At 35.5% G+C, this 18,001-nt stretch overlaps 1 protein-coding gene across 5 annotated transcripts in view; it reads left to right on the forward strand.

Moving 5' to 3' along the window:
• LOC134474679 (zinc finger protein 709-like) overlaps window positions 1-18,001 on the forward strand; it is a 62,284-nt gene that overhangs the window by 12,681 nt on the left and 31,602 nt on the right. For 3 of the 5 annotated variants that reach the window (XM_063243186.1, XM_063243187.1, XM_063243188.1), the window contains one exon: window positions 1,065-14,717. The exons of the other annotated variants lie outside the window; for them this stretch is intronic. In XM_063243186.1, coding sequence (XP_063099256.1) covers window positions 1,065-2,487 — 1,423 coding nt within the window. In that variant the 3' untranslated portion in view covers window positions 2,488-14,717. Of the gene's footprint in view, window positions 1-1,064; window positions 14,718-18,001 lie in introns of those variants that run through there. 5 annotated transcript variants of the gene reach the window in all.

Here is an 18,001-nt window from a genome sequence, read left to right on the forward strand (position 1 = left end):
ATAGACTCTCTGTGATTGTGCATTCTTGTAAACCCAGCATACTATGAATCAGATTTTGCAGAATGGCAAATTCAAGTTTAAACTTCAAAGGTTAATGATCAGTGAAAATCTCTTAAAACAGATTTTAAAAAGCTATAGATTTGGGGCTGGGGATTTAGCTCAGCGGCATAAGCGCCTGCCTTGCAAGCAGGCAGTCGTGAGTTCGATCCCTGGTACCGATAAAAACGAAAAAGACAAAAAAAAAAAAAAGCTATAGATTTTATGCTAATACCTGTTGTTCATTTCCAGCCTGGAAAAGAAAAAAAAATGTGTTATATAATGCCAATAAATAATATAGTGTCATTTGCCATAAGAAACAGATGGGCCTTTCACCCATCTGTTGATGAATGAAATAGCTCAGCTATAAAACCTAAATGGTCACAGGGTTTCTTTTAGATAAGAAACCAAAATAAAAATTGCAGAATGAAGTGAAAGAGAATTAATAGAGAAAAGTAAGACTGACCATATGAAAAAGGGAACTACAGGTTAAGGACAGAAATGAGATTGTGATGGGGAAACGTATCAGAATGATCTGTCTGTGATACACATAAGTGCCCATGCCCAAAGAGAAGCTAAATATTCTGCATTTCATAAGGTACCACCTTTTAAGATTTCCAAATGTGTACCAGTCTTTTGGGAATGACTGTTTTCAACATATCTTACAAGGCCATTCTGTTGCTTCAGGGTCAGAACTTCTTAGGCATTAAAAACAGAACTTGACATTAATGCAGTCATTAAACTGAGACCCATTTCACTGTGAATTTTTCTTTTTTTTTTAAATTTAATGTAAGGAAAAATTAAACAAAACAAAATAAGTAGAAATTATACTACTTTCAAAGTGAAAATGAACAGTAAGAAATCACAAGACGATTACATATGCTGCTCATAGAAATAGTTAATCAAATACAAAAGTGAAACATGAAATAGGGATTCGAAAAGCAAGACTGCAAACAGTTTTGTTCAACTCTCCAACAAAAGCTTAGTAATATGGTTATCAATCCGATATATGATTTTTTTCCTTACAGCAATGACAAGCTAGGGAAATCCTATGGACATACATCTTGGAATCTGTGTAAAGAAGTATTCCTTTGTACTGCAGGAGGTAATGTGAATGTGAAAGAAACAGAAACACACCACAATGTTCAGATCCATGAAAAATATTGCAGTGGAGGGAAACCCTATGTATGCAAGCAATGCGGGAAAGGTTTTACTACACATGGAATTTATAAGAAACATGAAAGAATTCACAGAGGAGAGAGACCCTACATATGTAAGGAATGTGGGAAAGCTTTTACAACACATACATATTGTCAAGTACATAAAAGTCTTCACTCCGGAGAAAAACGTTATAAATGTAGGCACTGTGAGAAAGCTTTCGGCACACGTACTTATTGTGTAATCCATGAAAAATTTCACACTGAGCAGAAATTGCATATATGTAAGAAATGTGGGAAAGCTTTTAGAAGCAACATTCATTGTCAAATACATGGAAATCTTCACACTGGAGAGAAACCATATGTATGTAAGCAATGTGGGAAAGGTTTTAACACACAGGGAAATTGTAAGAAGCATGAAAGAATTCACACTGGAGAGAAACCATATGTATGTAAGCAATGTGGGAAAGCTTTTACCCAACATGGACATTGTAAGCAACATGAAAGAATTCACACTGGAGAGAAACCATATGTGTGTGAGCAATGTGGGAAAGCTTTTAACACACGTGCATATTGTAAGTTTCATGAAAGAATTCACACTGGAGAGAAACCTTATGTATGTAAGCAATGTGGGAAAGCTTTTATGACACTAGGACATTGTAAGGAACATGAGAGAATTCACACGGGTGAGAAACCCTATGTATGTAAGCAATGTGGGAAAGCTTTTACCAAACATGGACATTGTAAGGAACATGAAAGAATTCACACTGGAGAGAAACACTATGTATGTCAGCAATGTGGGAAAGCTTTCAACACAAGGGGTGGTTGTAAGAAACATGAAAGAATTCACACTGGAGAGAAACCTTATGTATGTAAGCAATGTGGGAAAGCTTTTAACACACATAGATATTGTAAAGAACATGAAAGAATTCACACTGGAGAGAGACCATATGTATGTAAGCAATGTGGGAAAGCTTTTAACACACGGACAGATTGCAAGAAACATGAAAGAATTCACACTGGAGAGAAACCTTATGTATGTAAGCAATGTGGGAAAGCTTTTAACACAAGGGGAGGTTGTAAGAAACATGAAAGAATTCACACTGGAGAGAAACCATATGTATGTAAGAAATGTGGGAAAGCTTTTAACACACGTACACATTGTAGGATTCATGAAAGAATTCACACTGGAGAGAAACCCTTTGTATGTAAGCAGTGTGGAAAAGGTTTTACCAATTCTGGAAATTGTAAGAAACATGAAAGAATTCACACTGGAGAGAAAACATATGTATAAGCAATGTGGGAAAGTTTTTACCCTACATGGACATTGTAAGCAACATGAAAGTTCACATTCAAGATAAAATCAGTGTATATAAGCATCATGAGAATGATTTGAGCACACATACATATTGCATAATGCATGAAAATCTTCACGCTTGGCAGAAAAATTATATATGTAAGTAATGTGGGAAACGTTTCAGCAGAAATGCTCATTGTCCAATACATGAAAAAATTACACTGTTGAGAAAGCCTGTGTATGTGAAGAATGTGGGAAAGCTTTCACCACACATGGATACTGTAAAATACATCAATGACTTCACACTGGTGAGAAACCCAATGTATATAACAATGTGGTAAAGCTTTTACTGCATACAGTCATTGCAAAACACATGAAAGAATTCAGACTGGGAAGAACCACCGGCTGTGTAAGCAAATGGAGACACTCTCAGCAGCCAGACTGTAAGTGAAATACATGAAAAAACTCACACTAGAGATAAATCTTATGTATTATGGGAATACTCTCAGCACACATGATCATTGTTACATATCTGAAAAAACTCACTGGGTAGAGATCCTATGTGGATTCACAATGTGAGAAATATGGCAATCCATGTGTGTTGTTAAATACATAGAAAAAAGTATCGCTCCTCAGACAGTTTAGATCTAAGTTTACTTTTAAAATCCCAAGGAGACCTGAAGAAATAACCAATACAGAAGTTTGATGTGAATATATATTCATAAATTTTCCAGAAACGACAAATCTGTGGTGGAGCTCTACTAGAGTGCACATGTTGTATGGTTTTCAGTTAACCACTTGTACCTATTTAGATTTTTTAAAATGTCTTGGTGCTTCAACATGACATCTTGTAATTAAACATGGTAAACTGAAATGGGCTTTTAACTTTCAAGTATGGATAGTTTCTATGTACTTAATATCTTGTCTTTAAAATTGAATTTTTATGTTTTTTGGTAAATTGCAATGTTTATTTAAAGAGATAAAACAGAAAAAAGTGTAGAAATAATACAGAATTTCAGAAAATTAAACAATAAGAAATCACTAGTTGATTAGTTACATATTTTCATCTTAGGAGTAGTTGTTCAAGTTACAAAATAAAGCGTACAAAGTGATATTCAAATAATGACACTGCGAAAAGTTCACCTCAATGATCCAACAAAAACTTATTAAAATGCTTATCTGTCCTTCACACTTGTTTTATTTCTTAAAGAGGGTAAGATTAAACATGACAAAACAGAACAGAACAGTTCATAAGAAAACAAGTTAAGGAAACACAGATTTCAAAGCACGTCCACTGGAGATTCACTGTCTATTTTACTGTCTCTAGTTTTCTTCCAAATAGTTGTCCCCATCTAGAATGCATTGCATATATACTGAAGGTCATAGAACTAATCAAATAATTACAGGATGATGTAGGCTTTTTCAGTCTTCAAACTGATTTTGGGGAAGTCGATAATGACTACCACAATGTCTCTCATTCTCTTCAGAGTAGCTGTCTTTATATTTGTGTATGCTGAAATTGAACATCAGAGAATAGACTAATATCACTCTCAACAGTGAATAATAGCATCCTGAGAAGGAGAAAGGTGAGGAATTGCCTAAAAAAAGAAGGCAGAGGGCATTGTTAAAAGTGTATCAGGATTTAAATGTTACCATAGACTTATTGCTCTGATTAGTTTGATTATATTTTGTTCCAGCCTGTCTACTCATATTACATTTGAGGGCACAGAGAGATAACACAAAAAATAGCAGGTTATACCATGGTAACTATCCTTAATTACCTATTAACTTAAACTGAAACCCTGTATTACTTGCATTGTCTTCTATGACTGATCTTCTTTGAAGCTGATTTGTTTGAATGCTATTTGGCCTTGACTGATTTTATTCACATTTGGTATGCTTGCTTGTACCAAGTCCAAGATTAGAGGCAACTACTGTGAAGGTGACAAGATGTAAAATATGTACTTTGGGGAGCAGGGGATTTAGCTCAGTGGCATAAGAACCTGCCTGGCAAATGTGAGGTCGTGAGTTTGATCTCCAGTACCAAAAATAATTTAATAAAAGATATCCATTCCAGGTTTGATTATTTTTTTATTTAAAGAGAAAAAAGAAAGGAAATAAAAAAAACAACGCATTAAAAGTGTATAAATAATACAGAATTTCAAGAAAAGTAATACAGTAAGAAATCACTTGTTAATAGGTTACATATTTTCATCTTAGAAACAGTTGTCCAAATTATTGAATTAAAGCATATAAAGTGGACATTCATACAGTGAGATTGCAGACAGTTCCATTCAATGATCCAACAAAAGCTCAGTAATATCGCTTTCCATCCTACACACTCAAACATGCAGTTATATCCCTTAGACCACCTTCATTTCCTCTCTTTTTTACAATAACAATTACAGTTTTTGTGTTTTTTTACTGCCACAGTTCTAATTACTTTTTTTTAAGAGAATAAAACCTAACATGACTGAAAAAAAAAAGATTCAGTTAGAACAGAAGGATGGGCATAGTACATGATGCAAAAATAGAATATCAGGTGATCAAAAATGGTTATGAGTGTGCCTCTTGCTATTTTTAAAAAGAGTTGCCCATCTCATCAGGTATAATAGAATTGATCAAAACAGTACAGAATAAGACCAATAAAACCTACACTGGAGACCTTACAGTATTTCAAAACAAGATAATAGTCAAACCATAATGGGCATGATAGTAAATCTTATTGCCTTCATAGTGGCTGCCTATACCCTCAAATTTGATGCTATCAAACAATACAGAATTCAGTAAAATCAGACAGAAAAAGATGGGGAGAGCTATAGTGGGGTTCAAATCAGGTTAATAAGAAAACAAAAATGTTACTATAATATATCCTGCTATTTTTTAATTTAGTTTTCCCTTAATTGAAAAAAATTAAGAAAACATAGATTAATTTTTGAAAAAGAGTGGAGATTGAGATAAAAGAGGACATTGTAATAGAACAACACAGGTCAGAACCGAACTATTTAAGCATCATTGTGTTTCACCCCCAAATAATCTAACATGATATTAGTCACCATAGTGCCTCTTTCCTAGAATTATTTGAGTATAACTTCATGTACTGTAGCATCAAGCATCAAGACAGTGTGAAGGCATTCAAGAGAATGAAAGAATTACAGTGTACTTAGAACCAGTTAACAGAAAATGAAAAATGATTTCTATATTATCTCTTTGCCTGTAAAAGTTTTGTTTATACTATCGCATATAGTAAAATATAGAAAGATACAACATGTTAAAACCAGTGGAAACAGATGTACAACAGCTTGATGGGACTTTGAAACAATATGCTATTAAATCAGCAGTAGCTTTTTGATGTGTTGTTTTCTTCAGAATAGCTATTTGTACTATCACTGATACTAAAATCGAGCAACCCAGGTTAAAACCATTGCACTTAATGAGTGAAAACATATGGATTCAAACCAATATGATTGGGAATCATAGTTACCACATACTTCTATGTATTCTTATCACTTTTTACACTAGGGAAAATATTCGGTATTTATACATCTGACTTTGATTTATTTCACTTATGAGTATGGTCTCAAGCTGCATCCATTTACTTACATCTCAATGTGATCATTCTTTATAGCTGAGTAGTACTCCATTGTATAAAAATACCACAACTTTTTATCCATTCCTCAGTTGATGGGCACTTAGGTTGTTTCCAAGATCTGGCTATTACAAATTGTGTGGTTATAAACATGGGTGCACATATATCTCTGTGGTATGATTATTTCAGTTCTTCTGGGAATATGCCTAGAAATGGAATAGGTGGGTCAAAAGGTGCTTCCAGTCCCAGCTTTCTGAATAATCTCCAGACTGACCTTGTCAATGGTTTCACTAGTCTACACTCCCACCAACAGTGCAGGAGAGATCCTTTTACCCCACAGCCTCTCCAGCATTTGTTGTTGGTTTTAATGATCTCAGCCATTCTTTCAGGAATGAGATGAAATCACACGGTGGTTTTAATTTGCATTTCTCTAATGACTATTGATGGTGAACATTTTTTCATGTATTTATTTGCCATTTGTATTTCTTCATCTGAAAATTGTTTATTCATCTCAGATGGCCATTTTTGGATTGGGTCTTTGAATTTTGGGGGTCAGATTTTCTTTTAATTCTTTATATGTTTTAGACAGAAGTCCTTTGTCTGAAGGGCAGTTCACTAAAATGTTTTTCCCAGTTTTGGGTTTTTTTTTTTTTTTTCACTATGCTGGAGATTTCTTTTGACGTGCAGAAATTTTTTAATGAGGCCATCCCAATTATTGACGCTGGGAAGTATTTCCCATGTGGTTTGAGTTCTGTTCATGAATTCTCTACCTCCTCTTATGCCTTCAAGGTTTTTACCCAATTTGTCTTCCAATAGATTTAGTGTTTCTGTTTTAATATTTAGATCTTTGATCCATTTAGATTTTATTTTAGTACATGGTAATAGGCATGGGTCTTACTTTTAGTTTTGGGTGTAGGGAGGGCCAGTTTTTCACCACTATTTATTACAGAGACTGTCTTCCAGTGAACATGTTTGGCCTCTTTATCAAAGATAAGGTGGTTGTGTATGTTTGTAGTTTTGTTGTATCTTCTAATCCATTCCACTGATCTTTGGCTCAGTTTTGGTTCCAGTACCATGTTGATTTTACTACAGTTGCTTTGTAGTATAACTTCAAGTCAGGGATTGTGATAACTCCTGGCTTGCCTTTGCTACTTTTAACTGTCCTTGCTGTTCTAGGTTTCTTCTCACTCCAGATGAATTTTAGGGGTGATTTCTCAATTTCTATGAGGTATGTTGATGTTTTTTAATCGAGATTGCATTGAATCTGTATAAATTTTTTGTGAAAATGGCCATTTTCACAATATTTATTCTTCCTATCCATGAGCAAAGGATGTCTTTCCATTTTCTGAGATCATCTTCAGTTTCATCTTTCAGGGTGTTATAATTTTCCCTGTATAGGTCTTTTACTTCTTTCATGAGAGTAATTCCTAAATATTTCATTTTTTTGGTTGCTAGTGTTAAGGGTGTGGTCTCTTATTTGTCTCTCTGTAGCTTTGCTGTTAGTGTATAGGAATGTTATTGATTTTTGAGCATTGATTCTGTATCCAGCTACATTACTGAATTTATTATATCTAGGAGTCTTTCAATGGAGCTTCGGGGATCTTCTATATAAAGTGTCATGTCATCTGCAAATACTTATAATTTAACTTCTTCTTTTCCTATCTTTAAGCCTTTTATTTCTCTCTCTTGTCTAATTGCTCTGCCCAGTATTTCCAGTACTATATTAAATTGGAGTGGTGATAAGGGACATCCTTGTATTGTCCCTGATTTTAAAGTAAATATCTTCAATTTTTGTCCATTTAGTATGATACTGACTGTTGATTTGTCATAGGCAGCCTTAATTATATTGAGGTAAAGACCATCTATTCCAATTTTCTGTAAGGTTCTTATCATAAATGAATGTTTGACCTTATCAAAAGCTTTTTCTGCATCTATAGATATGATCATGTGATTCTTACTTTTGGCTCTATTGATATAGTGTATTACATTTATTGATTTACATATATTAAACCATCCCTGCCTGCCTGGGATGATTCCCACTTGGTCGTGGTGTATGATCTTGATGATTTGCTGCATCCTGTTTGCCAATATTTTATTGAAGATTTTTGCATCTGTGTTCATTAGGGAGATTGGTCTGTAGTTCTCTTTTTCAGTTGGGTCCTTCTCTGGTTTTGGTACTAGAGTAATATTTGCTTCTAGGAACAATTTAGGAAGGATTGCTTTCCTTTCAATATCATTGCAGATTTTGAGGATTGTTGGCATTAGGTCTTTTTTTTTTTTATTTCTTGTAGAATTCTGCAGTGAATCCATCTGGGCCGGGGCTCTTCTTTGTAGGTAAATATTTAATTTCATCTTTAATTTCATTAATAGAAATTGGGTTATTCAGTAGTTTTACATCTTCATTACCTAGCTTTGGTACTTCGTATGCTTCCAGGAATCTGTCTATTTCCTCTGTGTTATCAAACCTTTGAGAGTAGAGGTTTTCGAAATAGGTGTTGATGAACTTCTGTATTTCAATAGGGTCTGCAGTAATTTCACCTCTTTCATTCTTTATTGCATGAATTTGAACTTTTTGTTCCCTTTTTAAAATAAGGTTGTTTAGGGGCTTATCAATTTTATTTTTCTTTCAAAGAACCAGCTCTTTGATTCGTTGATTTTTTTGGATTGTTTTTTTAGTTTCTATTGCATTGATTTATGTTCTGATTTTTATAATTTCTTCTCTTCTTTTGGTTTTGTGCTTGACTTGCTCTTCTTTTTCTAGATGTTTGAGGTGTAACATCAGGTTATTTATTTGTATTCATTCTGTTTTCCTAGTGTGGGAACTCAGTGCAATAAATTTTCCTCTGAGAACAGCTTTCATTGCATCCCTCAGATTTCAGTAAGTTGCCTTTGTGTTTCCATTTGTTTGTAGGTATTGTTTAATTTCTTCTTTAATTTCCCCTGTGACACACTGATTATGCAAGAGTGTGTTATTCAGGTTCCATGTGTTTGTGGGATTTTTGCAGTATCTTTTATCATTAATTTCTATAGCATGCAAGGGATAATTTTGACACTTTTGCATTTTAAATACATTCTATGAATTAATATATGGTCTATTTTAAAGAATGATCCATGTACTGCTGAGAAGAATGTGTATTCTGTTGTGGTTGGGTGGAATACTCAGTATATGTCTATTAAGTCCATTTGTTCAAAGGTGCGATTCAGTTCTTTTATTTCTTTGTTGATTTTCTGTCTGGTTGATCTGTCCATTGGTATCAATGGTGTGTTAAGGTCTCCTGTTACAATTGTGTTACTGCTAATTTGGTTTTTCATTTCTGTTAGTACTTATTTTATATAACTGGGTGCTCTGGAGTTTGGTGCATATATATTTAAGATAACAATCTGTTCCTCTTGGAGTTTTCCCCTAACCAGTGTGTAGTGACCTTCTATATCCCTTCTGATCATTACTGGCTTTAAGTTTATATTGTCGGCAAATGGAATAGCTACCCCTGCTTTTTTGGGGGTTCCTGTTGCATGAAGTATTGTTTTCTATCCTTTGACTTTTAGTCTGTGAATATCCTTTTGCATTAGATGGTGTTCTTGGAAACAGCATATCATTGGATTTTGTTTCTTGATTTACTCTGTCAGTCTGTTTCTTTTAATTGGTGCATTGAAACCATTTACATTAATGGTTAGAACTGTTGTATATTGGTTTATTGTTGACATGTTATTTTTCTGCTGTTGCAACTTTATCTTTCTGCTCTGTTTAATTGTCTGCTTTGTTAATGGCTTTTTCGTAAATGTATCTAGGCTCTCTCAGTATTCTCTGCAGGGTTGGATTGGTGATCATGAAGTTTTTCAGCTGTTCTTTGTAATGGAAGTATCTTATTTCTCCATCAATTTTGAAGGACAGTTCTGCAGGGTACATCAGGCTAGGTTGGAAATAATTTTCCTTTACAATCTGAAATACTTCACTACATGTTCTTCTTGACTTTATTGTTTGTGCTGAGAAGTCTACTGTGATTCTGATAGGTTTTCCATTATAGGTGATCTGTCTCTTCTCTCTGACAGCTTTTAATATTCTATTCTTTTGTTCAATTTCTGTGATGGTCACTGTTATATGGGTGTAAATTTATTTTGGTTATGGCTATTTGGAGTTCTATATGCTTCATTGACTTTGATATCAGTTTCCAATCTCATGTTTGGGAATTTTTCAGCTATTACTTCTCTAAATATCCTCTTGACATCCTTTATGTTGTCCTTCTTTTTCATTTATCCCTATCAACCTTATGTTGTTCTGTTTTGCATCACCTTGCAGGGGTTGAATAGTTATTTCCTGATTTCTTGTGTTATTTTTAAAAGATCTTTCCTTTCCTGTTCACTGGCTGCAATTTTGTCTTTGAGGTCTGAGATTCTATCTTCACATTCATTGAGGCAGTTTTTACAACTATCAATGGAGTTTTTGATTTCCTGTATATCACTTTGCATCTGCTTTATGCATTCCATTTGTTTCTTATAGAGTTCATCCAGGGATTCTGTCTTTTGTTTAGTTCCTCCAATTTTTTAACTGTGTCTTCTTAGATATGTTCAGAATCTCCTTCATTTCTTTTAATATTTCTTCTTTTACCTACGAGATTATTTCTAGTTTGAATTTCTTTAATGCTTCCCAAAGTTGCTTCTTTATTTCAGTTACTATTATTTCAGGTATTTCAGTTATGTGGAATGTGTTTTCTTCTATGCACATGGCTCCTAGGCTTTTTTGGGATGGGATGGATGTTTGAGATTGCATTTTGGACTTTCGTTCTGTCATTTTGCTGTATTTTCAAGCTTCAAGTGTCATTCCAAGTGAGTGAGCGAGTTCACCCAGACTGGCCCGGGATTCCATGCCTCGGTTGAACTTGCTGTCAAGGTAGGGAGTTACCCCAGACTGGAATTGGAATCTGTACCTCGGCCCCACTCGCTAGTCTGGGCAGGAATCCGCGGGCTGGTCCCCAGGTGAGGAAGTGTTACCCCAGACTGGGAAAGGATTCTGTGCCTTGGCCCAACTCCCTGGTTCTAATTTGCTTGTCCCAAATCACTGGGCCTAGTGGGCAACTATGGGCTGGTCCCCAGGTGAGGAAGGGAGTTCCCCCAGACTGGGATGAGATTCTGTGCCTCAGCCCGACTTGCTGGTCTTGGCAGGAAATCATGGGCCCTACATCAGGTTGGATTATTGACTGCTTTAACATCCTACAATGTCTTCAAAGTTGTGTTTTTATAAAAAATACCTATATAATGTTATGCTTAATTATATAGTTCCTGATGATGTGGACAATTCTACTGAAAATTATAAGAGAAAGCATAGTAAGTACTGTATATCACCTAATATTGTGGTCTTATATGTCTCTTTCATATCTTGATTTTCTAGGAAATTGTTTTGTTGTCTTATTTTGAGCTGTTTTACCCCATAACACAGAAAGGATAGATATACACATAGAGATTCACACATGGGAAGAATTTCTAACCTATTTATTGGAACAAATAACATAATGCATAATGTAATGAACAGATACTCTGAAGAAGAAGTGACACTAAGAAACCCAATGCTAATTCTGTAGCATTATGATATAAAATTGAGCAATACTATTATTCACTGTTCAGAGTGATATTAGTCTAGTCTCTTATTTTTTGGGGGAATTGTAATTTTAACACGGCATTGCTTTAATCTTTTGATGCACATGCTTTATTTTCTCTTTCATAAATGATGATTTTGAAGTTGATGCAATATTTGGCCTTAAGATATACATTTGTAGAGGCTTGGAATATGTGTTTTTGACAAAGTTGTGTTCTTTTCACATAACTTGTACATTAATGAATGTTATGTATTACATGTTGTGACGAGATCAGATACCTGCTGATTTCCTAACATCACTGGGTATCATACCACGTACATTATGTTGCCTGATTTTCTTTTTCAGTGGAGCCAAAATTTGTCATTTACGTAAACCTTTGTTTTTCTAACAATCAGAATTTTACTTGTTATGTTTACATTACATCTTTTTTGGATAGCAAGGTTTCCCCACTCGTACCAAATGTAAACCATACTACTGTGAATTTCTGATTGTGCCATACTGACAGAATCATAACTTGTCTCCAATAGCACAACACAATATATATATCAATATCTCCAGAAATTATAAAACTTGGCATAATTTATGAGTAACCATACTTGGAAATCAATTTTTCTTAATTGTTGAGTTGTTTTGGTTTAAAAGGTTGTTATTGGATGTATCATGCAAAAGCCTTTATTTTATTCCTTGATGCTGTGAAAGCATTATATATTTTGTAATTATTACTGTTTTTTCCTAAAATACTGAAGTAATGGCGTAAAGAGAAACCTAAATTTTGAGCTGTCAACACAGTAAAAAGTAAATTTGCTAAATTAAGATTCAGATTGTGTCCTGTTTTACTGAATTGTGCATTTATACAATGGCATATCACTTTATTTATAAAGACCAGTGCATGATGTTTGTGGTGTGTACTGATTATCTTTAAACACATACACTGTGCCATGAGTCCCAGTTGGTTTCCTGTGGCCTGTGGTTTTCACTTCCATTTTAACATTCATGTAAGGTGTAACGTGTTTAATGCAGTGTTGTTGAATAAAAAATCTGCTTAGGAATTATGTTGTTAAAAACTGTGGTGTCATGAAAACACAAGTGAACATTGCAGTAAATACCCCTAATCCAGTGAAGACACCTTGCCCAAGTCTCAATTATCCTGGGGAAAATAAATTACTCACATCTTATGTAATCACCACTAAAACTATATCTATTTTGTACCTGAAGAACCTGATATACTTCACAAAGTAAAAGACACTGTGAAGTACATTGTCAGCCTCTATGCACTACAGCATGTGGCCAGATCCCCTGCAGCATATTTCTGCTTACCATCAATGGGAATATTTGGAATTTTATTACAGCTAATAATAGAATACTGAATCTGTAAGACATATATCCTGACTACATGCACTTTCTCATTTTACCATGAAAGTAAATCTTGCTGGTCCTTTTGATGCATGCTTGTAATCCTAACACCTCAGGGGGCTCAAATTTGTGGAAGAGGAAGTTGAGTCTAACCTACACAATTAGAGTGACCTTGTCTCAAAATATATCTTCAAGTTCTGCAGATGTAGCTTAATGCTTGAGATCTCCTACCTTTCTTGCCCAGTACCAACATTTTTTAATACTCACAATTGCACATCAGTAGTTGTCCTTTTATTGGTTGGCCACCTAGCAGTTATCCCAGAGAATCACTTGGGAAACACATTTGTTTATGCAGTGACCATCCTGAGCATCATTTGGGCAGTTGTCAATTTAACCCATTCATTCTTGTATTGAATACAGTAGAATTGTCACTTTCATATTCCTTGTTATTTTACAAAAACTAACAATAAGTATGCAATTTTTGATCATTTTGTATTTAAATAATTGCATTGGTAATTGTTACCTATAAAGATTAGGCTAAAGATGATTTCTTTAGTCCCAGCATCAGGAGAGAATGAGATGGGATGATAAGGGCTTTGAAGCTAACTTTGGGAGGCAACTGCTAGATGATTTAGCAGAGTGTGAAGCAGTTTTTTTTTTTATGCCTACATTTGAAGTTTAAGGAAACAAGTAAGTTGAGGTCAAGAATTAAAATGTATGATAGGACAAAAGAATCACTACTGCAAATTGTGATTTTTCTTTTACTCAGGAAGTGTGCTATTTTTGGTAATTTGTGCAGCAGTCTCAAATATGCCTCTATTGGAGTAAAACATAGTGAAACATGAAAGAGCCAGACATTTCATGTTCTGAATGTAGAGGTAGTAAAAAACATTTTTTAATACTATTGCTGCTGTTTTGTGTAGAAAATAAGATAGGGTGACAAAACAAGGAAAAAGGACTTTGTAAGATTTTTGTCCTCCTGCATAAACATAGATGCCACAAAAAAGTCAAACCAAAAGGATGAAGAAATAAAGGATTAAAGAAGAAATAAAGAATGAAATAAAGGATGAAGAATGAGAGAAATTTTGCCTATTACTCCCTGACAGCTAACATGTAAAACCAATAGGAACGTGAAAGGAACACACACTTTTTTACAATATGTACAAATTGTCAAGAAATAGTTGAAGAAATATTGAGCATTTTTGCACATGTTACTCTGCTGGACTCCGTGACTCTGAGTGGCTTGTGGCCGAGTATAGTGACACCTGTCCTGGGCTTCCTCCTGCCTCTGTGTGCCAGAAAGCTGGGGACAGTGAGCCCTATCCTTTAATGCCCTTGTCATTTGGAATTTGCCAGCAATCATCCTAAAGGCTCTGGGATGAGTGAACCATTTTTTCAGCCATTCCCACATGGACTACTTATGCGGGATCCTGAGGCTGTGGTCCCGTGTCCTGGGAAAGCTGCCTAACCTGCTCCCTGCTCACTGTCTTGAGCCAACTGTCTGTGAAGACCAACTGTCACCAGACCAAGGTGCCTGGTGACCTGAGCCTTCAGAGTTCTGTTTGGACCTATCACCAAGGAAGTGAGGTCATGCACTGGGGTTCACAGTTTGGCCTTCCTCTGTGATATTACCGTTCTTTTTGTTGTAAAACAAATTTATGTCCTCCTTAGAAACAACAAGTTAAAATGCTAGAGTACTGTGTATACTTTTAGACTTTGCTGCACTTTGAAGATTTTAATGCAGCAAACATGTAGATGCTTCACATGTGTCAGGCTGGGTGCCAAACACAAAGGTCCATCCAAAGAGTCCATTGTATCGGAGGATGAAACACACATTGTCTTCTGTTAAAGATTTGTCAAATGTTAGGATGACTTCCTTTCCTGGGCTCATGTTAGTTTCATTTCAATTCCATTAGGAAGCAGACTAGCCATAAAAATTTTACCAAACAATGTGAAGGTCTCATGTTATAAACCCCATATATCCAGGGGAGGAGGATTCATAGCCAGTTTTACTCTCATGTGCTTAGGAATGATTATTTATTCATCCTTAGACATTCAACTCAGCTATACACTGTAGTGCTCCAAACTCTGACCTCCAGGGAGGGGGGACAGCAGGTGGTGAGTACAAGGGAGGTGACATCATCACCACACTGATGAAGGATATATGTACATCACTCCTGGGGAACTTGTCTCCTAGCTGCTACTGTCACTTCATTTACTCCCCTCCCAATCAGACCATGGGCTTTGGGCCCCTGATGGGTAGTTTCCTAGAGGTGATGGTGCTGAACCTTTTCAGTTGCAATACTCTTTGGTTGGTCTTCTTGAAGCAGTGTTTCCATGCGGGGCTCTCTCTGTGTTGCCAACACCCACTATTATGTGGCTGAACCAAGCACATGAACCTGTCACCCATCTTGTGATTGCCGCTTTTTATGTTTTTGGGTTGGACTTCAAAAGGGAGCTGCCACATCCATTGTTACACAAGCGTTTGAGTGGATACTGACATTTATTTCAAAGAAAATGTATTGTATTGCTGGTGTATGGATAACTTAGAAATTCTTACTGTATCTTTGGAAGCAGATGTTTAAAGCAGAGTTATGTGGTTCTTTTTTTATTTTGTTTTGTGATATTATGCTATACTATATTATGCTCTGTTATGTTATATTATGTTATATGTTGGTGTGGATTTTGAAAGTCCTTCAGAGTGTTTTCAGTACTTTCTGATTTGGTTTTGTATAACCAACCTGATGAACTTTTAGAGTATCAAAAACTTTGAGGAGTTTTGTTTTGGAGAAAATTTAAAGAGGAAAACACAATCAGAGATGTTGGTGCACACCTGTCATTCCTGGATTCGGAAGGCTGAGGCAGAAATTTTGTGGTGAGTTTTAGGTCATCCTGGGCTACAAGGGAAGATCAAGGCCAGACTGAACTGCATAGCAAAACCCTGTCTGAAGAAAAAAGGAAAGAAGAAAGAGAGCAAAAAAATGATAAAAATGAAAAGTCAAAAATCAACTTTCTAGTGAGAAATCTTTGTGAGGTTTTCTTGCATGTGTACTTTAGTCAGCACACCTAGCATAAGGTTTACCATCATGGAGACATTGATGTGCTTCCTGGTGTTTGTACTCTTTCAATTTTTAAATACTTTTTACTTAGATGACTGCAGATATGCAGCTAAATATATCCTTTTAGGATTTGGGTAGTTCAGTATGAAGAGATTTTGATCATTCAGCTTTTTTTTCTGTCCTAAATTTATATTTAGTACCAGAATTTGAGCAAAGGATTACTATTTTAATTTGAAATAGTAATAAGAATCACATAAAAACACACTTTTTAAGTCTATAAAGAGATAAAATAAGTATAGATTAATAGTGATTAATGTACCTTGTTTAGTGACTTCTGAGATTTCTTAAAGATCAATATTTTCATACATTTGTAAAAGCTTTGGTTTGGTACAAATTTTAAGACATGGTCTCACTAATTTTCTAAATGTCCCAGGCTAGGCTTAAACCTTTCCTCATCATTCCTCCCTCTCCCAGAGTGCTGGGATTACAGGTGTATATTATCCTGAGTTGGAAATTGGTAGCAATGTTGTGTATTCATGCAATAAAATGTTTGGCTTTGGTCTTCAGACACTTTGTAGAAGGAGTCACTCTAGTTAAGCTGTCTGACACCTTCCTAGCCTGCAGCTTCTTTCACAGTGAGCAGGACTTAAAATCACATTAACACTGTTAGTAGATTCTCTGCTTTTCTAGCTGTATTCAGCAGGCACTTCAGAAGATCACTCCAAATGCCTTCTGCACTAGGATTGAGGCTTGGTGTCTTTGAAGCACATTCTCTTTTTCTTTGCTCCCTCATGGAATTTGATGATTTTTTGAAGTCAAATCGCAAGAAAGGTGGGAAGGTTAAAGCTACTTGGGGCACACTCCCCTCCAGAAGGCCATGCCAGTGTAAAAATTTATTTAACCTCCTGGTGTCAGTTGCAAGGATTTTGTTGTTGTTGTTGTTGATGTTGTTGTTGTTGTTGTTGTTCAATTTCTAGGATTTGAATACAGAGCTTTGCATTGGCTTCTTTGTCTTCACCTTTTAACACTTTTCTTGTTTTAATCCAGGTCCTTAATAAATGGCTAAATTGCTGAGGCTCCCTTTAATTTGTGATGCTCCTGAATCAGCCTTCTAGACTGCTAGGATTACAAGCCACACCACCAGACCCGGTCTCATCATAGTGTTGTTAAAAACTTATTGGCTGAGCAAGGAATGGTGAAAATGCCTGTAATGCCTGTACTCAAGTGGCTGAGGCAGCAGGGTTCCTAGGAATTCCATACAAGCCTGCAACATATTCTGAGTTCAGCTCAGGCTAAAATGACACAGGGAGACCCTGACTATAAAATGAAAATGACAAAATAGGAAAGAAAAGGAAAGGAAAGGAAAGGAAAGGAAAGGAAAGGAAAGGAAAGGAAAGGAGAAACAAAATGAAATTCCTAGCGATTTTGTCACTTGGTGTGCATCTGGGCAAGCTGTTTTAGTCTGTGGTCCTTTTCTTCCAGTGTAAAACCCTTTTGACTACTGTTACTTTAAAGTTCCTGGAAACTAGTATTTTGATGCCTCTACTTTTAATGTTCTTTCTATGGCTATAGGATGACTCTTTGTACTTCCTTGTGAATTTTCATATATTTTTTATGTTTCTAGGAAAATGGCACTGATATTTTGACGGGAATGGCACTGAAACCCCTGGTTGCTCTGTGTAGCATTTACATTATAACATGAATTCTTCCCATCCCTCATCATAGTATAGCTTTTCTTCTGTTAGTGCTCTTCTACTTATTGCATTCCCAGAAGATGTGACTTTGCTTCCATCTCACCTAATCATTAGTTATTTTTGATTATTTGTGAAATGAATTGTGTTCTTTGTATTTGACGCTACAATTTGTTTGTAGTATGTAGTAATGAATTGATTAGGGCATGTTGCTCATGTATCCTGCAA

Source organism: Cavia porcellus, unplaced genomic scaffold, assembly GCF_034190915.1.
Source record: "Cavia porcellus strain 051 isolate PalLab524CR breed Dunkin Hartley unplaced genomic scaffold, mCavPor4.1 scaffold_34, whole genome shotgun sequence".
NCBI classification, from domain to species: Eukaryota; Metazoa; Chordata; class Mammalia; order Rodentia; family Caviidae; genus Cavia; species Cavia porcellus.